The following is a 24,337-nucleotide window of genomic DNA, read 5'->3' on the forward strand; positions in this document are numbered from 1 at the left end:
AATAGAGAGATTTTTGACGCGGCACCATTTTTGTTCGCTGGGGGTCTCCTCCTGGGAAAATGGTCCGCGATTTCGCGGCCAAACACAGCTGTTTCCCAATGTTTCTGGCTTCATGCAAATCTTCACTTCGCCCCTCCACTTATTCTCGTATCCAACGTGAAAGAGGAGAGAGAAAATATACGTGATATACGCGTTTTTCGTTCGTTCATCCGTGAGACTTGATCTACGATACTTTCTTTTCTTTTCTTTTTTTCACTTCTCGTTTCGTTTCTTCTCCCCCGATATTTCGTGAGAATATCTGACGATCGGTTGTATGCAAATTGGGAATAGATGGGATATGGAGTAAATGGATTGTATTTCTTCTCAGTTAACCTGTCAGGTGAACAGTAATTGTATTATTCGTGTATTCGTGTTTATGTATTCGAGAATCATTGCACGCGTGTTCTCCACATCACATTTTTGTGATGATAACGAAAGGATTCGTGAGACGGAAATTTGTTGTGTGCGAAAATGATGAAACGCATTTGGATATTTTTGGATTTTTTTTTTTCATGTTTTTCTTTCAAAAAGTCAATCAAAATCTCTATTATGTGCAATTTTCCGTAACTTTTGTATACGTTTGTATATATCGTACAGTCAAGTGCAAGAATTATAATGTCATAAGATAAGATAAGATAAGGTAAGATAAGAGTGTACACTCGGATTCAAGAATTGTATCACGAGCTTATATCGACGAATATATTGTTTTTTTTTCATTTAAGATTCTTTGGAAAGGATTATATACAAGTTTCAAGATTTTTAATCAATTTTCTCTCCTCTCTCTCTTTCTTTCTCTCTCTATCTGTTTGTCTATCTGTCTCAATTGTGTGTAATTTCCTACAACTTTTGTACTCTCAGTTTATATTGTACAATCAAGTACAACAATTATAATATCATAAGATAAGACAGGATAAGAGTGTACAGTCAAGTGCAAGAATTATAATATCATAAGATAAGATAAGATGTACACTCGGATTTAAAAATCATATCACGAGCTTATATGGCTCTTCCTTTATTTAAGATTCTTTGGAAAAGATTATACACAAGTTTCAAGAATCCTAATCAATTTTCTCTCTTCCCTCTCTCTTTTTCTCTCTCTCTTTATCTGTCTCAATTATTATGTATAATTTCCTATAACTTTTGTACCCTCAGTATATTGTATAGTCAAGTACAAGAATTATAATATCATAAGATAAGATAGGATAAGAGTGTACAGTCAAGTGCAAGAATTATAATATCATAAGATAAGATAAGATAAGAACGTACACTCGGATCCAAAACGTTCTTCCTTTACTTAAGATTTATTTAAGATTCTTTGGAAAGGATTATACAATAAATTTCAAGAATCCTAATCAATTTTCTCTCCTCTCTCTCTCTCTCTCTCTCTCTCTCTCTCTCTCTCATTAATATCATTCAAAGAACCAATGATCGCCTCTTCCTTCCTTCAAAGTTTGCAGGGGTAGAATAGTCTCGTCTTAAATGGATTTCACGGTAGAGAGGAGAGGAGAGGAGGATTTTCCGGAGCGTGAGCAGCGGCGTCGAAATCTCGAGCGTTTAATCTCTTCGCCCTCTCCGTCCTCTTCGTCGTCGTCGCCGTCGTCGTCGTCGTCGTTCCAGCTCCATGCAAATGAGGGGGGCTCGTGGGGAGGAGGCGCCTGGGCTGGTATTATGCGAGATGGTGGTTACGTTTCCTCTCTCGCACCCCATAAATTACCGGGCGTGGAACAAGGTTTAATGGGACCGTGGTGACCGTGGCCCAATGTGCCTACCTTAACGCTGCCTTGCCGTATCGCGTGTTTGGCGCCAACCTCGCCAGCGGAAAATACGCGACCGAGGGCTTTATTTTATTTTTTCACCGCTCTCTTTCGAAACGAAAATACGATACGATAAGAGCAGACATTGGCTAAGTGCCCAATCTTTGTTTGATGTTCTCGTTCTTCCCTTTCCTTTGGTTCGATACGATAAAAAGCGCAGGAGATCGAAAGAGAAATGAGAATGGACAATGGTTGGAATAAAAGCGTAAAGTGAATGCGATTTGATATTGTCGAATAGTTGTTTTCGTTCGATTTGGATCGATAAAGTACGAAAGGGAAAGTAAAAGGTAAAGGAAAGGGCAAAAGTTTTCGTTTGATTTGGATCGATAAAGTTCAAAAGTACGAAAAAAAAAAAAAAACAATTCCAATATGTTGTTGAATATTCATTATTTGGATCGATAAAGTACGAAAGGAAGAATAAAAGATAATTATATGGGAAAATGTACACAATTCCAACGTTATCGAGTATAATCCTTTTCGTTTGAATAAAAGATAATTGGAAAAGAGCATCGTTCGTTAAAGTATCAATAAAAAAGTTTTCGTTTGATTTAGATCGATAAAGTACGAAAGGAAAAATAAAAAGTAAAGAAAAGGACATTGTTAAAATATTAATAAAAAAGTTTTCGTTTGATTTGGATCGATAAAGTTCAAAAGTACGAAAAAAAAAAACAATTCCAATATGTTGTTGAATATTCGTCATTTGGATCGATAAAGTACGAAAGAAAGAATAAAAGATAATTATATGGGAAAATGTACACAATTCCAATGTTGTCGAATATTAATTCTTTTCGTTCGAATAAAAGGTAATTGTATGGAAAAGGGCATTGTTCGTTAAAGTATCAATAAAAAAGTTTTCATTTAATTTAGATCGATAAAGTACGAAAAATAAAAAGTATGGAAAATTATTCGTTAAACTTATCATTGGAATACGTTGAAATTATATCATAACTGCGTTTCCAATGCAGTCAAATATTTATCATTTGATTTGAGTTGATAAAATAAGCACTGTAAAATAAAAGATAATATAACGAACATGCTATGCTTTATATTGTCATCGTGATTACGACTGACTCTCAATCAAATATTCCTCAAAGCTTCCTTTCATTTAATAAAATATAAGCATTACACGTAAAAGAAATTTAAACAAGAAATGAGACTCAATAAAAAATTTCCCAACAACAATCTCATACATCATTGAACTCTCGAGTAACAATTTCAACTCTCTGACAAAACACTTTTTCATTTTTCTAATCCTAGTAACATTTCTCCTACAATTCCCCTACATTCAATCCAATCTAGTAATCGATCGATGAAGAATTTCGTTTCGAAGAGCTTTTTTAACTCGAACCCAAAAGGGGCCAGGGAAAGAAAAGCAAGTTTTCCCCTGAACTGGTTAGCACATCGGGCTTCATTAGAATCCCATTCCACGAGCGAAGGTGACGACCGATATAAATTCACGGCGGATCGCCTAAAATGGCGATATACGTGATTGGAAGGAGACGAGGGGTGGGAGAGGAGAGAAGGAATAGAAAATCGCGGACAAACGGTAAATGAAATATCGGCCGGCCGTAAGTTAGACCCGGCGAGTTATTATTTTCATTTGTTGATGCCGTTCGCGCGCATCTCGGCGTTTATCGCCGAGAAATTGCTATAAATATGGCGGCCGTTTCTTTATATACGCGAGCCCAGGGCAAACACAACAAACACGGAGGGGGGGAGGCGATACTTTAAAGTATCGAGAGCGAGAGAGCAGAAAAGGTGGCATCCTAATTCCGAGTTACGATCGCGTTTTCCCCCGGGGCCGTCTTCTCCCGGCCCGTAACGGTGAACGATCGTCCATTTAAATCGTCCGCATCGCGATTTATTGCGCCTCGCTCCCGGTTCTACGTCATGCCGTTTTCTTTCCAAGGGACGTCCCTGTAATTGGTCGGGTTGTTGCGAGTTTCTTCCATTTTCTTCCTCTCCTCCCTCCACTCCTTCTCTGAGCCGAGCCGAGCCGAACTCGGATAAAGTGAAGCACCTTTGTGATAAATATGGATATGGATCGAGAATATGGCGCAATAATCTATTATACTTCTTTTTTTTTTGATTTGTTTGTTTGTTTGGTTGTTTCACCTTTCTTTGACGAGTTGCGAAATTGAATGTAGAATTTTTATTAGCAAATATGATTCAAGGATTTTGCCCGAGCTTTTTTCATCTTTGTTAAGAAATTGAATATAATGTAGAATCTTTGTTGACAAATACGATTCTTTTTTCATCCTTGTTGCGAAATTGAATATAATGTAGAATCTTTATTGACAAATATGATTCAAGGATTTTGTCCGCGCTTTTTTCATCTTTGATCATTGCGAAATTGAATAAGGTGATACTCCTTTGTGATAAATATGGATCGAGAATATGGCGCAATAATCTATTACTCTCCTTTTTTTTTTTTGATTTGTTTGTTTGTTTGTTTGGTTGTTTCTTTCACCTTTCTTTGACGAGTTGCGAAATTGAATGTAGAATTTTTATTAGCAAATATGATTCAAGGATTTTGCTCGAGCTTTTTTCATCTTTGTTGAGAAATTGAATATAATGTAGAATCTTTGTTGGCAAATACATTCAAGGATTTTACTCGCTTTTTTTTCGTCCTTGTTGCGAAATTGAATATAGAATGTATTTAGAATTTTTATTAGCACATATGATTCAAGGATTTTACCCGAGCTTTTTTCATCTTTGTTAAGAAATTGAATATAGTAGAATTTTTGTTGATAAATTCGATTCTTTTTTCATCTTTGTTGTGAAATTGAATATAATGTAGAATCTTTATTGACAAATATGATTTAAGGATTTTGTCCGCGCTTTTTTCATCTTTGATCATTGCGAAATTGAATAAGGTGATACTCCTTTGTGATAAATATGGATCGGGAATATGGCGCAATAAAATCTATTACTTTCCTTTTTTTTATTTGTTTGTTTGTTTCATCTTTCTTTGACGAGTTGCGAAATTGAATGTAGAATTTTTATTAGCAAATATGATTCAAGGATTTTGCCCGAGCTTTTTTTATTTTTGTTGAGAAATTGAATATAATGTAGAATATTTGTTGGTAAATATGATTCAAGGATTTTGCCCGTGCTTTTTTCATCCTTGTTAAGAAATTGAATATGTATATTGAAAGTGTAGAATATTTGTCGACAAATACGATTCAAGAATTTTGCCTGCTTTTTTTTCATCTTTGTTAAGAAATTGAACATGGCGAAGAATATTTGTTGACAATCAAGGATTCAAGGATTTTGCCCGCGCTTTTTTCATCTTTGTTGCGAAATTTAATATAGTATAGAATCTTTCGCTTTTTTCATCTTTGTTGCGAAATTGAATATGGCAAGAAATTTTTCAACTATTTTCATCTTTGTTGCAAAATTGAATATAATGTAGAATCTTTATTGACGATTCTTTTTTCATCTTTGTTGTAAAATTGAACATGGCGAAGAATATTTGTTGACAATCAAAGATTCAAGGATTTTGCCTGCTCTTTTTTCATCTTTGTTGCAAAATTGAATATAGTAGAATCTTTGTTGACAAATTTTTTCATTCTTGTTGCGAAATTGAACATGGCGAAGAATATTTATGGCAAATACGATTCAAAAATTTTGAGCTTGTTTTGATTTTGCGAAATTGAACATGGTGAGACAGCTTTATGATAAATGTAGATCGAGAATATGAATAACTGTAACTTTTTTTTTCTTTTTTTTTTTGTTGCGAAATTATGGCGAAGAATCTTTGTGACAAATACCATTCAAAAATTTTGCGTTTTTTTGATCTTTGATAATTGGGAAATTGAATAAGATGAAACTCTTTTGTGATAAATATGGATTAATTAAATATGAAATATCTTTCTCTGTGAAATTGAACGAGACGAAATATCTTTGTGTAATTCAAGAATTTGAATTTGCAAGTTTTATAATATACTCTGATGAAGCGAGTTTTGCGAAAATATCTACAAAGTTAAGATTCGAATCTTGCTGAACTGGTTTAGAAAATACCTGAGCGCATCCCTTTCATTCATGTTGCCAAGAATAAAAAAAATAATAAAAATTCCAGCTCGAAAGAGAATTTCGCGATAAGAAAACCACTTCTCCGATATAAAGAAAGCTGCTTCGATTGCCCATTTTTTTTTTCCTCGTGTCTCATCAAACTTTTACGTTTTCCATCTATAAAAATCGATTTTTATCCGTTTAATTCCATTCCACCTCTCACCTCAGATCATCACCACATTTCATTCACATTTTCGAGCATCGATCGACCGACGTGTAAAAAATCGTGGGCTAATACGATCAGTCGTTTACAAGCGTTAAGAGTAAAGAAATTTAAACCTGTTCGTACACACGAGATCAGGTTCAACAGCCAGTTTCCTCTATCTGTCTGTCGCTCGTGTCGAAACCAGATGTTCGTTGGAGGTACAAATACCGGTCTATATAAATATTCCATCCCTTCGTATTCCCCCCCTCCTTCGAACGAATATATGCATAATGCCTTGGGCGCAAATTATCTCGCCAAACTTGTCCCTCGAACGTCATCCGTCCTCCTCTAAATAATGAATGAAATTTCTCGTCCGCTCTTTCCTTCTTTCTTCTCTCCCCTTTATTCGCCTTTGATCGAAACGATTATAGTTGTGACACGATAAGAGATAAGAGATAAGAATGTTAATGTTATTTGTTAAATCGTGTAATATTATTGAATTTGTTAAATTTCTATTTCTAGAAAAAGGAAAAATTAGATTAACGAGTTCGAACGATATTTAATTTCTAAATTTATAATTTTAATAAAATTAGATATTAATGAGCTCGAACAATATTTAATTTATAATTAAATTATTATTTATAATTATTTATAATTAAATTTATAATTAATAATTTTAACAAAATTAGATATCAACGAGTTCGAACAACATTTAATTTCTAAATTTATAATTTTAACAAAATTAAATATTAACGAGTTCGAACGACATTTAATTTCTTAAATTTATAATTTTGACAAAATTAGATATTAACGAGTTCGAACAATATTTAATTTCTAAATTTATAATTAATAATTTTAACAAAATTAGATATTAACGAATTCGAACAACATTTAATTTCTAAATTTATAATTAATAATTTTAACAAAATTAGATATTAAGATATCAAGTTCGAACAACATTTAATTTCTAAATTTATAATTTTAACAAAATTAAATATTAACGAGTTCGAACAATATTTAATTTAACAATTAAATTTATAATTAATAATTTTAACAAAATTAGATATTAACGAGTTCGAATAATATTTAATTTCTAAATTTATAATTAATAATTTTAACAAAATTAGATATTAAGATATCAAGTTCGAACAATTTAATTTCTAAATTTACAATTAATAATTTTAACAAAATTAGATATTAACGAGTTCGAACATTTAATTTCTAAATTTATAATTTTAACAAAATTAGATATTAATGAATTCGAACAATATTTAATTTATAATTAAATTATTATTTATAATTATTTATAATTAAATTTATAATTTCTTAAATTTATAATTAATAATTTTAACAAAATTTTCACAAAGAAAAAATCTTATAAATTTAATTCCTCGTGTTTCTTTGTGTTTAAATAATTTTTTTTTTAAGCGATTAAGTTTGATACGCACAGGTTTTATTTATTTATTTATTTGTTTATTTGTTGATTTATTTTTCAGGATAAAGATAGCCAGAAACCGGTGGTGGCCAATTATCAAGTAACCGTTGCGAAATCTGTGCAACAAATCGTTAAAAAGTACACGCCCAAAGCGCCGAAGAAAACTTATTACGAGGACAGATTCATAAAGTTTAACTACAACTTGGAAGCCGCCAATTATCTTTTGAAGAAAAGGAACGAGAATCAGTTGCACAGGGACGAGATCGACGTGTTCAAACAGGTGAGATGATGATATTTGTACATAAATACACTTTTGTTTAATGGAAATTTTACGATAATAGAATACTCTCGAACGTAGTTTCAATTTTCGATAAAAATTCAATTTTATTTATCATTTGGATTGAAAAATTCATTGTTTTTTTTTTTTCTCGTTTCCGATTACTCGAAGAAATCGAGTCTTTATATCTGTTTATTTATCTTAATGTTCCTCTACGAAGAATATTAACTGTTGTGTGTATAATTGGAAAGAAGTATATACTAAAAGTATATATATATATATATCTTGTACGCGGATCAAACGCTTAATAAATTCAACTTTCACGTTTGTTGCGACGCGTTCGCCATATTGCATATCGTGTTAGAAAAAGTGACATAATCTTTCCACGCATAAGAACGATCCTATTAAACATTTTCTTCCTTCCTTTTTTTTCTTTCTTTCTTCCTTTTTCTATAAAATTGGAAAAAGCGACATAATCTTTCCACGATAAAAACGATCCTATTAAATGTATTTTCTTCCTTTCTTTCTTTCTTTCTTCCTTTTTCTATAAAATTGAAAAAAGCACGCATAAGAACGATCCTATTAAATGTATTTTCTTCCTTCCTTTCTTTCTTCCTTTTTCTATAAAATTGGAAAAAGCGACATAATCTTTCCACGCATAAGAACGATCCTATTAAACGTATATTTTCTTCCTTTCTTCTTTTCTTTCTTCCTTCCTTTTTTTATAAAATTGGAAAAAGCGACATAATCTTTCCACGCATAAGAACGATCCTATTAAACGTATTTTCTTCCTTCCTTTCTTTCTTCCTTTTTTTATAAAATTAGAAAAAGCGATATAATCTTTCCACGCATAAGAACGATCCTATTAAACGTATATTTTCTTCCTTTCTTCTTTTCTTTCTTCCTTCCTTTTTCTATAAAATTGGAAAAAGCGACATAATCTTTCCACGCATAAGAACGATCCTATTAAACGTATTTTCTTCCTTCCTTTCTTTCTTCCTTTTTTTATAAAATTAGAAAAAGCGATATAATCTTTCCACGCATAAAAAAATCGTATTAGATATATTTTCTTCCTTTCTTTCTTTCTTCCTTTTTCTATAAAATTGGAAAAAGCCATAGATCACCCATAGATCATATTAAACGTATTTTCTTCCTTTCTTCTTTTCTTCCTTTCTTTCTTTCTTCCTTTCTTTCTTTCTTTCTTTCTTTCTTTTTTTTTCTTCCTTTTTCTATAGAATTGAAAAAAGCAACATAATATGAGAATTGAAATATAATATAAGAATTTCCATGCATAAGATCCTATTAAACATATTTTCTTCCTTTCTTCCTTTCTTCCTTTCTTTCTTCTTTCCTTCTTCCTTTCTTTCTTTCTTCCTTCCTTTCTTTCTTTCTTCCTTTTTCTATAAAATTGGAAAAAGCGACATAATCTTTCCACGCATAAGAACGATCCTATTAATAAACATATTATAAACATATTTTCTTCCTTTCTTTCTTTCTTTCTTCCTTTTACTATAAAATTGGAAAAAGCGACATAATCTTTCCACGCATAAGAACGATCCTATTAAACGTATTTTCTTCCTTCCTTTCTTTCTTTCTTTCTTTCTTCCTTTCTTTCCTTTTCCCTTTTTCTATAGAATCGCGTTCGATTCCGCGAACGGTGGTCGCCGGTTGAACACTCGCCTCGTCGCGAGAATCGCCTAGATTAGCATAAAGAGCGGCGCGGATGTGGGCGCCGCATGTATCCCCCGGTTCGTGTTTATCGACGGGGGCACGTAATCTTCGATAATCGGCAGAGATAAGATCGAAATCACGGCCAGTGGTTCGCTCGAAATTACTGTTTTCAGAGTGTCGGCCGAGGGAAACGTGGAGTTTTCGCGGGAAGGAGGGAGAGGGATAAGGAAGAGAAGGGAAAAAGAGAAGGAGAAGGTTTTCCTCCTCGAACGAGCGAAATCTGCAAGCACTTTCCACGAGTGACGCGGAATGAATATTTATCGAAGGGATATTTAATGAAGCGGCGAACAGAGTTGTCTGCGTTCAAATTCGAGACCCGTCGTCTCGAAAATTGAATTTCCTCCTTCGTTCCATCAATTTTTCAATCGCGATTTCATTGACGGCGCGAGAAAGAAATAATAATCACAGCTCCTCCTCGATCCTTTGCACTTGTCGCAATCTTGATTCAAAGAATTATATTGTTGCATCGTTATTTTCTGTATAGTGAATATTTATTTGGGATTTTTAATAAAGTGACTAGAGTTGTCTGTGTAAAATTCTCTTTCATTCGATCAATTTTTCGATTAAAATAATAATCACAATCCTTCCTCGATCTTTTGCATCTCAATTTAAAGAATTATATTGTTGCATTGTTATTGTATAGTGAATATTTATTCGGGATATTTGATAAAGTGGCGACCAGAATCTGTGTAAAATTCAAAGTTTTGAAAATTGAAAGTTTTTCTCTTTCGTTCGATCAATTTTTCAATTAACGTGAGAAAAAATAACAATCACAGCCCTCCTCGATTTTTTGTACTTGTCTCGATTCAAGAATTATATTATTATTCCTCGTGTCATTCTGAACAGTTTCAGAAACAAGAAAAATCCTCTATTATTCTTTCAAAGAAACCAATTTTGCCTCGAAAAGCTTCTCTCTTTTTCCACAATATTTTTTACTCTCTTATTTTCTTACTTTCAAGTATTAAACAAGATCATCTGTTAAATTTTCATTCTCACATTTCCCGATTATTACATTGATTAAGAAAGAGAGATAATAAAACGAGTGCAACAATATCGATTCGTGAAAACTAACTTTGCGAGGAACGAAGATGCGCTAAGATGCAAAACGGAACGGAAAATTCAAGAATCGAACGAAAGAAAAAAAAAAAAAAAAGAAAATCGTCTTGACCGATCGAGAACGAATTTAATTTCCTGCGTGAAACGCTACTTCGATGTTGTTAGCTGGAACACGGAAACGTTTTACCGTGACATCCACCCGTCAATCTCTCCCCCTCCTCTTTCTCCCTTTTCCTCCCCGTCCCTCGTAAACCAGTCTGTCAGTTCATCACTCCTCGCTTTTTCATCATCATCATCATTATTATTATTATAAACGATTTAGCCAGTGAATAGTTTCGCTAATTGGCGAGAAACGATCAGATTCACAGCGATTAATATCAAAACAGTGTATCCTTTACTGATACTTTCTGAAAATGGTGGAAAGAAAAAGGAAAACGTCAAAGGAAAGTCAGAAATAAAATTTTTAGGTGACGTATTTTAGAGAGATTCGTCGAAGAATTCGATCGATTTTGCAAAACTATTTTTCTATTTCTATTTTTTTTTTTTTCGTACGTTCGATTCACTTTCAAATCGAAAGAAAGATATCATAGAAATTTTTATGTAACGCGATCTTCGAAATGAATCGTCGCGATATATCGCTCGTGTTTCAATACTCAATCGATCGATTATTCTCGCCAATCTTTCTATTTTTTCTTTTTCGTACGTTCGATTCACTTTCAACGTCAAATCGAAAGAAAGATATCACAGAAATTTTTATATAACGCGATTTTCGAAATGAATCGTCGCGATATATCACTCTCACTGTTTCAATCGATCAATTATTCTCGCCAATCGATAAATTCTTAATTTGTCTATTTACAAAGACATCACGTTGTTAATATATATATATTATCTCAACAAGAGATGATCACAAAATACTATAATCTATATCTCATTTAAAAATAGAATAATTTAAAACCTGGTTTCTACCTTTTATAGATATTTAACTTTCGAAGGAAAATGAGAAAAATTTCAAGCTTGGATTAAAAAAAAAAAAAAAATTCGTAAATATTCTCAGATATTCTCTGTTGAACTGTTGTTGTGCAACGATGAAAGAGAGAGAGAAAAAAAAGGGGGAGGGGAAAATATTCTCATTGTCGTTCTTCTTTAAAGCGCGCTTTAAACCCTGACAAACGGCACAGGTGGACTCCCTGCATACTAAATGGCAGAGGAAATTTATGCACCAATTAATGGTGAAAGAAAACGTAATACCGGGGGTGAGACAGAAACAAGTGCTGCGCGGGAACCACTTATCCACGGAGAACAAGTTGCCTGGAAACTTAGCAGGCCGGCCTAGGGAGCTGTGGGACGAGGATCAGTTTGAAGATGGAATGTGGAAATCGAGGCCGCGAAAGAGGCCTTTAATAGGCATTATAGACTCCATATTAGATATGCCCGGATTCCAAACTTCGCCACGTCCTACGTTGCCGAGTAAGAATTTCATAATGTATTTTAAATAAGAAACTCGGTCTCGCTCCGTTTGCCAACCTTACCCTCCTTCTCCTTCCGTTGCTCTTCTAATATTTCGATGATGAGAAAAGGGGGAAAAAGTGTATTTTATTCGTATTTTAATCCCATCGATATATTTGCATCGGAATCGTCATCGATTCGAGTTTTTTTATATATGTGTATCTCTTATCTTATCGGTCGAATATTTCTTTCTTTCTTTAATATTCGATATACGTACGAAGCGTATATGATATAATTCTTTCTTTCTTTCTTTAACATTCGATATATGTACGAATAATATATAATATAATTCTTTCTTTCTCCTTCTTTAATATTCGAAATATATGAAGTATGTAATATAATTCTTTCTTTCTTTTTCTTTAACATTATACGTACGAAATGTACGATATAATTCTTTCTTTCTTTCTCTAACATTCGAAATACATACGAATAATGTATAATATAATTTTTTCTTTCTTCTTTTTTAATATTCGAAATATATAAAGTGTGTAATTCTTTCTTTCTTTCTCTAACATTCGATATACGTACGAATAATGTATGATATAATTCTTTCTTTTTTTCTCTAACATTCAATATACGTACGAATAATGTATGATATAATTCTTTCTTTCTTTCTCTAACATTCGATATACGTACGAATAATGTAATTCTTTCTTTCTCCTTCTTTAATATTCGAAATATTCGAAGTGTGTAATATAATTCTTTCTCTCTTCTTCTTTAACATTCGAAATACATACGAAGTGTGTAATATAATTTGTAATATTCTTTCTTTCTCCTTCTTTAATATTCAAAATATACGAAGTGTGTAATATAATTCTTTCTTTTTCCTTCTTTAATATTCAAAATATACGAAATATGTAATATAATTCTTCCTCTCTTCTTCTTTAACATTCGATATACGTACGAATAATGTATAATATAATTTTTTCTTTCTCCTTCTTTAATATTCGAAGTGTGTAATATAATTCTTTCTTTCTTTCTCTAACATTCGATATACGTACGAATAATGTATAATAATTCTAATAATTCTTTCTTTCTCCTTCTTTAATATTCGAAATATACGAAGTGTATAATATAATTCTTTCTTTCTCCTTCTTTAATATTCGAAATACGTACGAATAATGTATAATATAATTCTTTCTTTCTCCTTCTTTAATATTCGAAGTGTGTAATATAATTCTTTCTCTCTTCTTCTTTAACATTCGAAATACGTACGAATAATGTATAATATAATTCTTTCTTTCTTCTTCTTTAATATTCGAAATATACAAAGTGTATAATTCTTTCTTTCTTTCTCTAACATTCGATATACGTACGAATAATATATAATATAATTCTTTCTTTCTCCTTTTTTAATATTTGGTATATGTATAAATAATGTATGATATAATTCTTTCTTTCTCCTTCTTTAATATTCGAAATAGATACCAATAATGTATAATATAATTCTTTCTTTCTCCTTCTTTAATATTCGATATACGTACGAAGTGTATGATATAATTCTTTCTTTCTTTCTCTAACATTCGAAATACGTACGAAGTGTATAATATAATTCTTTCTTTCTCCTTCTTTAACATTCGATATACGTACGAATAATGTATGATATAATTCTTTCTTTCTTCTCCTTTAATATTCGAAATATATATGTATAATGTATAATATAATTCTTTCTTTCTCCTTCTTTAACATTCGATATACGTACGAAGTGTATGATATAATTCTTTCTTTCTTTCTCTAACATTCGAAATACGTATGAAGTGTATAATATAATTCTTTCTTTCTCCTTCTTTAATATTCGAAATATACAAAGTAATATAATTCTTTCTTTCTCCTTCTTTAACATTCGAAATACGTACGAATAATGTATAATATAATTCTTTCTTTCTCCTTCTTTAATATTCGAAGTGTGTAATATAATTCTTTCTTTCTCCTTCTTTAACATTCGAAATACACGAAGTGTATATAATACAATATAATTCTCGATGCGAGGTTTTATTACTTTTTTGAAAAGAGAAGATATGATTTTTCTTTTTCCTCTTTCCTTTTGTTTATTCGAGGGAAATAATTAACGAGGGCGCCTAATTGGTCGGGATTGAAGCGCAGGGACGTCTGGTCGATTGGGGATCGAGGAATATCATCGCAGCGGCGGTCCACGATATCGTGATGCTGTACAACGGGCAGAATGCAAGCGACAACACGGAGCTGGAGAACGTGGAAATATCGAATATTTCCGCGCTCAAGTGGAACCACGCGGGTAAGAGAGAGAGAGAATGAGAGAGAGAGGGATGGTTTTTTATTAGGAACGTTGTTACGAAGGTACGAAGCTAGCCATTTGCACCAAGTCGTCTCGGGTGAACTTGTACTGCGTCAACTCGCAGAAGGTGATTTGGACGAGCCCGTGCTGCGGGAAGAACTACTTGCCACTGTGCTACTCCCGTTGCATCTGCTGGCCCCAGGATGATCGATACGTCATCACGTGAGTAGAATAGGAAAAATTAGATACGAGAAAGAAGGAGAATGTGCGTTGTTCAGTTTTAATAATTTGATTTAATTTATATATGTTCGTATTATTCTGAGAGTCAATTCATAAGAATCGAAAAATTGTCCGATATTTTCTTTTAAAGTTATCTAAATATTCCAAGATCATCGAAAAATTGAAAAAAGAATAACAATTCTGTTGTTCAATTTCAACAATTATATTTTGAGAATCAATTCACAAGAATTGTAAAATTATCCAATATTTCCTTTTAAAGTTATCTAAATATTCCAAGATCATCGAAAAATTGAAAAAAGAATAACAATGCTGTTGTTCAATTTCATTAATTTTAATTTATATATTCATATTTTGAGAATCAATTCAAGAATCGAAAAATTGCTCAATATTTTCTTTTAAAGTTATCTATAAATATTTCAAGATCATGAAAAAATCCAAAAAAAAAAAGAATAAGAATATCATACATATTGAATTTCAATTAATACAATTTGACAAGAATCGAAAAATTATCCAATATTTTCTTTTAAAGTTATCTATAAATATTTCAAGATCATGAAAAAATCCAAAAAAAAAAGAATAAGAATATCATACATATTGAATTTCAATTAATACAATTTGACAAGAATCGAAAAATTATCCAATATTTTTTTTTAAAGTTATCTATAAATATTCCAAGATCATCAAAAAATCCAAAAAAATAATAAGAATGCCGTTGTTCAATTACAACAATTTGACTTAATCCCATATTATACTATAATATATTCACATTCATGAATCAAAAAATTGTATCGAATCATTAGATATCTAAGAATTTTTCCTCTACTCCAATGTTTATTATAGAATACGTATTTATATAGACATTGTCATTCAACATAAACGAACATGTCTCATTACATATATATAAACATATATAATTAATCGATCGAGTTTCCTGCGATTTGATCGATGTCGAACGCGATAAACAATTATACTTGCGTTAGTAGCGCGTGTACGCCTCGAGGAAAAGCATGGATTCGGGACGATTAAATTCGACGAGGAAATTAAATGGAACGCTATGGTAAAACGAAATCCTATTCGATTTATATATCACTCTATACACGCGCATAGTTATATACATTTTATTTGAATTCGATCTGAAGCAAGAGGAACTCTTGAAGAGATTCGTTTCGTTGTGTCATTTGCAGCGGATGCGTGGGAGTGATCACGGTTCATTCGGTGGAAAACGGCAAAGTCGTTCAATACAATCACGCCCACGTCTCGGAGATTTTGTTACTCGAATTTTCCTCCAATTATCGATACATCGCCTCCGCCTCTCATCATTCCTTGGACAGGAATATCCGTATATTTCTATGGCCTTATCTGATCCCGTACGTGGATATCGATTACTGCGAACCCGTTCTGGTAAGTCAAATTTCTTCCTAAATATATATATATATATTCTTCACAGTATAAAGAAAATATTTGGAACCAAAGTTTGTATCAAAAATATTATACGTAAACGTAATAAGAAAATATATATATATATATATATATATATATGTATATCATATGTTTAAGACTTAATATATATATTCACAAAAATTGCCCAATATTTTCTTTTAAAGTTATCTAAATATTCCAAGATCATCAAAGAATCCAAAAAAGAATAAGATATACATTGAATTTCAATTTGATTTAATATAAATATTCTAAGAATCAATTCACAAGAATTGAAAAATATTCCAGTATTCTTTTTCTTTAAAGTTATCTAAATATTTTAAAATCATCAAAAAAAAAAAAAAAATAAGAATGCAGTATGCATTGTACAATTTCAACAATTTCAGTTAATATATATATTCATATTCTGAGAATCAATTCACAAGAATCAAAAAATTGCCCAATATTTTCTTTTATCTAAATATTCCAAAATCATCAAAAAACCCAGAAAAAAGAATAAGAATGTCATATATATTGAATTTCAATAATTTACCTTAATCTCATATTATACAATATATTCATATTTCAAAACCAATTCAAATCAAAAAATTGTCCAGTATTTTCTTTTAAAGTTATCTAAATATTTCAAAATCATGAAAAAATCCAAGAGAGAATGTCATACACATTGAATTTCAACAATTTGACTTAATCTCATATTGTACAATAATTCATATTATTTTCATTCTCATATTATACAATAAAAATATATTCACATTTCTGAGAACCAATTCACGACTTACAAAATTGTCCAATATTTTCTTTTAGTTAAAAGTTATCTAAATATTTTTAAAGTTATCTAAATATTCCAAGATCATTAAAAAATCCAAAAAAAAAAGAATAAAAATGATACTCATACACATTGAATTTCAAAAATTTGACTTAATCTCATATTATACAATAATATATTCACATTTCTGAGGACCAATTCACGAATTAAAAAATTGTCCAATATTTTCTTTTAGTTAAAAGTTATCTAAATATTCCAAGATCAAAGAACCAAAAAAAAAAAAGAATAGAAATGTCATACACATTGAATTTCAACAAATTTGACTTAATCTCATATTATACAATAATATATTCACATTTCTGAGGACCAATTCACGAATAATTCATAAATAATTAAAAAATTGTCCAATATTTTCTTTTAATTAAAAATTATCTAAATATTCCAAGATCAAAGAATCCAAAAAAAAAAAAAAAGAATAAAAATGCCATACACATTGAATTTCAACAAATTTGACTTAATCACATATTATACAATAATATATTCACATATCTGAGGACCAATTCACAAAAATTCCCAAATATTTTCTTTTCTTCAAACTTATCCAAATACTTCTAACAATTTCTCCCTCTGCTACCACGTTTACGTTTCGAGGACACGATCATTCCAGGCGTTAGCCTGGCACCCTTACGAGAGCGGGCACCTGTGCATCGGCGGTGGTTACGGGAACGCGTCGCTCTCGCTTTGGAACGTGAACACATTGGTCCCGGAGGGTTATCGAAACGTGTACTTTCACGGCGCGGTGAAGAACCTCGCGTGGAACAAGAGGAGCGCCGAGCTGGTCGTTAATTGGTCATACTTCGTGCAACAGGCCGAATGCACGTTAATGCCCGTCCTGGGCAGCCTTGATCGGGTTGTGGACATGATAATGGTGGATAAGGATTTGCAAGTGAACAGCATCATGTGGAACCCTGATCACACGCAATTGGGTGAGTTTAAGAATACTTGAAATAAATCGCGCGAAATTCGCATAGAAATAGATTGTTCGAATTTTTTGATGGCTGTTTTATTTTACGAAGTTATTCGAATTAAATAATCATTCTTCGAGGATATTTTAAAAATTTTCTGTAGTTAAAATTTTTTCTTTTCATTAATCTCGATGATGGAAAGTGAATTAAATGTATTGTGATGTATTTTTCTCAGCCGTTCAGTATTATCTCGAGGATATTTTCATCTTCGATATTTTAAATAATTTTCGTTAATCTCGATGATGGAAAGTGAATTAAATGTATTGTGATGTATTTTTCTCAGCCGTTCAGTATCATCTCGAGGATATTTTCATCTTCGATATTTTAAATAATTTTCGTTAATCTCGATGATGGAAAGTGAATTAAATGTATTGTGATGTATTTTTCTCAGCCGTTCAGTATCATCTCGAGGATATTTTAAGAATTTTCTTTAGGGAGTTAAAATTTTTTCTTTTCGTTAATCTCGATGATGGAAAATGAATTAAAGTTGTGTGATGTATTTTTCTTAGCCGTTCAGTATCATCTTGAGGATATTTTCATCTTCGATATTTTAAATAATTTTCGTTAATCTCGATGATGGAAAGTGAATTAAATGTATTGTGATGTATTTTTCTCAGCCGTTCAATATCATCTCGAGGATATTTTCATCTTCGAGGATATTTTAAGAATTTTCTTTAGTTAAAATTTTTTCTTTTCGTTAATCTCGATGATGGAAAGTGAATTAAATGTATTGTGATGTATTTTTCTCAGCCATTCATCTCAGCCATATTATCTCAAGGATATTTTAAGAATTTTCTTTAGGGAGTTAAAATTTTTTCTTTTCGTTAATCTCGATGATGGAAAGTGAATTAAATGTATTGTGATGTATTTTTCTCAGCCGTTCAGTATTATTTCGAGGATATTTTCATCTTCGATATTTTAAATAATTTTCGTTAATCTCGATGATGGAAAGTGAATTAAAGTGTATCGTGATGTATTTTTCTCAGCCGTTCAGTACAACGAGTCCTTGTGCATGTGGAATTTCTTCGGCGACCAGTACCAGTGCCAGAAAAATAAGAAGAAGCCGCGGAAAATTCGTGCGAATGCACGAGTGAAACTCACGAATTTCAAGGAATTCGACAAATATAATATACGGTAAAACAACGTGTTACGTATGGGTGTATAGAAAAAAAATTTAACTTTTATTTTTTTATTCTATTGTTTTATTTATTTATTTATAATTCTTATTTATTTATTTCTCTATCTAATTTTTTTTTTTTCATTTACTCATCTATTTATTTGATTCACGAAAGAAAGAGTTAAAGAGAAGAGTCTTATTCGGCTTATGAATTTTTTATCTTTTCATTTCGGATAGAATATATATTTAATCGAATATATACGGATACATTGTATTCGATGTATTTGATTAATTATTTGCTGGTACAAATAATAAATGTGAATATATGAAAAATAAATTTCAATCAGAAAATTAGATGGGAAAATTTATACAAATCGAATGATGTTATATCGAATAAATGGAATAATTCAATAATTTATAATTCTATAATTTTTTTCTCCACGCCAATTTTCACCTCTTCTCATCTTCTTTCACTTGCAATCGAAAGGGAAGACGCGAAAGAGGAGGGTGGACAGGAATAACAAGAACAGCGTCTAAAGTCGTTTCGATTATAGCGCGGCAACGAATTAACGATGATTACGGTCGAAGCGCGCGCAATTTAAATTTTCCCGGCGTCCATTTCACAGCAGGTTTTATCGATCGTCCGTAAGATAAGGGTTACACGGCCTCGTGGCTCGACAACTGTTAACGACCGTTCGTATTATTATCAAATAGATTTCCACGTTTCGCCACCTTCGGCCGTTCCCCGCCTCAATTATCCCACTGAATTATCCCCGGGGATTGTTAATTACGCGAGAAGAGGGTAACCTTAGAGTCGGCCGTTTTGCTTGCAACGCGTGATTATCGTTTGAAAAGTATTTGTAATGGAATACGTATTCGTTTCATTACGTTTTCTAAACTCATTCCAGAAACCTTTATCAATGAAAACAAGCATTATCTCTCGATTATGCACGAGAAATATTATAATAAATATTGTATATTTAATTGGACGAGAAAAGGATACGTGGGCCATTTTGTGTACATTGATGATTATCGTTTAAAAATCTTATTTTAAGATTTTAACTCGTTCCAGAAAAAAGAGGAAATCTTTATCAATGAAAACAAGAATTATCTCTCGATTATTATTGCAGGAGAAAAGGATACGTGGGCCATTTTGTGTACATTGATTATTATCGTTTGAAAAATATTTGTAATCGAATACGTATTCGTTTTTTAAGATTTTTATTTTTTGAATTCGCTCGAGAAGAAAGAGGAAACCTTTATCAATGAAAACAAGAATTATCTCTCGATTATTAATTGCACGAGAAAAGAATACGTGGGCCATTTTGTACATTGATAATTATCGTTTGAAAATTTTATTTTAAGATTTTAACTCGTTCCAGAAGAAAGAGGAAATCTTCATCAATGACAAGAATTATCTCTCGATTATTAATTGCACGAGGGATACGTGGACCATTTTGTGTACATCGCGTAATTATCGTTTGAAAAGTATTTGTAATTGAATACGTATCCGTTTTTTTAGATTTCCTAAACTCATTCCAGAAATCTTTCAAATCGATGAAAACAAGAATTATCTCTCGGTTATTAATTGCACGAGAAAAGGATACGTGGACCATTTTGTGTACATTGATGATTGTTTTTTGAAAAGTATTTGTAATTGAATACGTATTCGTTTTTTTAGATTTCCTAAACTCATTCCAAAAATCTTTCAAATCGATGAAATCAAGAATTAATTAATAATCTCTCGGTTATTGATTGCACGAGAAAAGGATACGTGGGCCATTTTATATTGATGATTATCGTTTGAAAAGTATTCGTTTTTTTAGATTTTTATTTTTTAAATTCACTCCAAAAGAAAGAGGAAATCTTTATTGATGAAAACAAGAATTATCTCTCAATTATTAATTGCAGGAGAAAAGGATACGTGGGCCATTTTGCGTATATCGTGTAATTATCATTTGAAAAGTATTTGTAACCGAATACATATTCTTTTTTTTACATTTCCTAAACTCACTCCATTCTTTATCAATGAAAACAAGAATTATCTCTCGATTATTAATTGTACGAGAAAAGGATACGTGGACCATTTTATGTACATTAATAATTATCGTTTGAAAAATATTTGTAACCGAATACGTATTCGATTTTTTAGATTTTTATTTTCTGAACTCGCTCCAGAAGAAAGAGGAAATCTTTATCGATGAAAACAAGAATTACATCTCGGTTATTAATTGTACAAGAAAAGGATACGTGGGCCATTTTGTGTACATTGATAATTATCGTAAAGTATTCATTTTTTAAGATTTTTATTTTCTGAACTCGCTCGAGAAGAAAGAGGAAATCTTTATCGATGAAATCAAGAATTATCTCTCTGTTATTAATTACACGAGAAGAGGATACATGAGCCATTTTGTGTATTATATCTTTACAATTATCGTTTTTATTTGCAACCAAATACGTATTTGTTTTTAGAATTCTTTTATCAGATTTATTATTTCCAAAGCATTTTGAAAAGCATCGACGCTTCGATATTCTCTTCATCTTTCACTAAAACCAAGAATGGTAAAAAAAAAATGGTAAAAAAAACTTGCAATTATCAACTTGCCTTTCCTTTTCTTATGAATCTATTTACAAAATGAATTAACTCATAAACGATTTTTCCATCTCTTACGAAAATCGATCTCTCCTCGTGAAAAGCGATGATCGACTCGTCTGCACGAAGCCTTTCCTTTTCCCCTTTTTTTCGCTTTCGTCCACTCGTTATGGAAATCTTATGGGAGATTTTCGACCTGAACGTGTCCCTCGAGCGCGCGTGTTTCGTTAATGGCCTGAAATTACCATCCTCCCCTCGTCTACCATTTCTCGTCCGAGATAAAGCAACTAGATGAGCAGAGACGTGGTATTAAGCGAGGGGGCTAAACAAGAAGCGGCGAGCAATGAGAAATTCTCGATGGAGAAAAATCGAGCAGGTTCGCCTTTGCGCTTCCTTTCGTGACGCGCGCGCCTCTCATTCGAACGATAAGTTAATCGGATGACGGAAATCGGAGGCCCCCCGTTGAATTATCGCCCGCGTAATTTCGCCTCCTCCCCTCCCTTTGCCAATTATCCCCTGATTAAACGATAGCTCACAGAGTCGAGGATGATCAACTCGATCATCCGGATTCGTGCGCCTGTCCCGAGAGACTTGTGCCGAGTTCCAACGATTTAATCGATGTTTCTTTTCCTTTTCCTTCGCGTTTCCTTTCGAGACGTTGCGATTCATTGACAACAGTTCTTGAGAAAGAACAGGGTTGTGGAAGCGTGGAGATTATTTTATTGTAGTATGAGTAAAGGATACTTTTTAAGGATATTTAGAATATTCAAGAAATTGCACAATCTGTGTAGTGTATAATGAATAAAGGATATTTTTAAGGATATTTAGAATATTCAAGAAATTGAATAATCTATGTAGTGTACTACGAGTGAAGGATATTTTTTAAGGATATTTAGAATATTCAAGAAATTGTACAATCTGTGTAGTGTATTACGTGTGAAGGATATTTTTAAGGATATTTAGAATATTCAAGAAATTGCACAATCTGTGTAGTGTGCTACGAGTAAAGGATATTTTTAAGGATATTTAGAATATTCAAGAAATTACACAATCTGTGTAGTGTGCTACGAGTAAAGGATATTTTTAAGGATATTTAGAATATTCAAGAAATTGAATAATCTATGTAGTGTACTACGAATGAAGGATATTTTTTAAGGATATTTAGAATATTCAAGAAATTGTACAATCTGTGTAGTGTAGTACGAGTAAAGGATACTTTTTAAGGATATTTAGAATATTCAAGAAATTGCACAACCTGTGTATTGTAGTATGAGTAAAGGATATTTTTTAAGGATATTTAGAATATTCAAGAAATTGAACAATCTGTGTATTGTACTACGAGTAAAGGATATTTTTTAAGGATATTTAGAATATTCAAGAAATTGCACAATCTGTGCAGTGTAGTATGAATAAAGGATATTTTTAAGGATATTTAGAATATTCAAGAAATTGCACAATCTGTGCAGTGTAGTATGAATAAAGGATATTTTTAAGGATATTTAGAATATTCAAGAAATTGCACAACCTGTGTATTGTATGAGTAAGGATAGTATGAGTAAAGGATATTTTTTTAGGATATTTAGAATATTCAAGAAATTGCACAATCTGTATAGTGTATAACGAGTAAAGAATATTTTTAAGGATATTTAGAATATTCAAAAAATTGCACAATCTGTGTATTGTAATACGAGTAAAGGATACTTTTTAAGGATATTTAGAATATTCAAGAAATTGCACAATCTGTGTAGTGTATTACGAGTAAAGGATATTTTTAAGGATATTTAGAATATTCAAGAAGTTATTAAAAATCCTTACCAAGAAAAAAAAAGAGAACGGTAGGTAAAGGTAATTTTTAAAGTTTGTGCATTTTGGGAGGGAATATATTTTTTGTATCGATCTTCTTCAAGTTTTCCAAGAAATTACACAAAAAAAGTAAGCAGTAAGTAAAGATAATTTTTAGAGTTTGAATATTTTTAGAGGACTATTCTTCATTTCTTTTTTTTTTTTTGGGTCTCAATTACTTTTTTGAAAGATCCTCGAAAACCATTCGTATCGATCTTCTTCAAGTTTTCCAAGAAATTACACAATCCTTACTAAAAAAAAAAGTAAGTAGTAAGTAGAGATAATTTTTAAAGTTGCACATTTTGGGAGGAAATATCTTTTTCGTATCAGTCTTGTCTAAGTTTTCCAAGAAATTATACAAAAAAAATAAACAGTAAGTAAAAGTAATTTTTAAAGTTTGCACATTTTTGGAGGAATATCTTTTATTTCTTTTCTTTATCCTCAATTACTAATTTTTTTTGGAAAAAAAAATTAAAGCATCAAATATTGAATTCAAACAAAAAGAACCTTCGAAACGACTTAATATCCTTCCCTGAACAAGCGCTAATTTCTTAGTTAATCGGTTCGATGCACTCGTCGATTATTATTATTATCATTACTATTAGATAGAATCATGCTTACATACTAGACACTAGATATTTATTAGACCATTTACATATATCCAGATCCTTTCTTCCTTCTCTTTTCACCGTTCGTGAAATAATAACGCGTTCTCTCTCTCTCTCTCTCTCTCTCTCTCTCTCTCTCTCACTCTTTCTCTTCACTTTATTTTTTCATTTCGAATCGAGTAATCTTGATACCGGCGACGGATCAGCTGACAATCGACATCCTCTCTGCTGGCCAACCGTGACGTAATAAGCGCGCGGCGCTCGATCGAGATTCTCCAATTCCACTCCATGAATTTTAAGGGGATTGTTAGTTACATTTTAATAACCGCTCGATCGGTAAAATCGGCCGTGACCTCGATCCGTTCCATACGATTC

The 24,337-nt window shown here is 31.7% G+C and overlaps 1 protein-coding gene across 2 annotated transcripts in view; it reads left to right on the top strand.

Moving 5' to 3' along the window:
* LOC726912 (protein cortex) overlaps nucleotides 1-19,282 on the top strand; it is a 212,469-nt gene extending 193,187 nt beyond the window's left edge. For both annotated transcript variants that reach the window (XM_016917650.2, XM_026440446.1), the window contains exons 2-8: nucleotides 7,569-7,787; nucleotides 11,753-12,041; nucleotides 14,179-14,334; nucleotides 14,397-14,556; nucleotides 15,759-15,975; nucleotides 17,445-17,763; nucleotides 18,789-19,282. In XM_016917650.2, the coding sequence (XP_016773139.1) occupies nucleotides 7,569-7,787; nucleotides 11,753-12,041; nucleotides 14,179-14,334; nucleotides 14,397-14,556; nucleotides 15,759-15,975; nucleotides 17,445-17,763; nucleotides 18,789-18,940 (1,512 nt within the window). In that variant the 3' untranslated portion in view covers nucleotides 18,941-19,282. The remainder of the gene's footprint in view (nucleotides 1-7,568; nucleotides 7,788-11,752; nucleotides 12,042-14,178; nucleotides 14,335-14,396; nucleotides 14,557-15,758; nucleotides 15,976-17,444; nucleotides 17,764-18,788) is intronic.
* The last annotated feature ends 5,055 nt before the right edge of the window (nucleotides 19,283-24,337 follow it).

This window comes from Apis mellifera, linkage group LG1 (assembly GCF_003254395.2).
Source record: "Apis mellifera strain DH4 linkage group LG1, Amel_HAv3.1, whole genome shotgun sequence".
In the NCBI taxonomy this organism is placed as follows: Eukaryota; Metazoa; Arthropoda; class Insecta; order Hymenoptera; family Apidae; genus Apis; species Apis mellifera.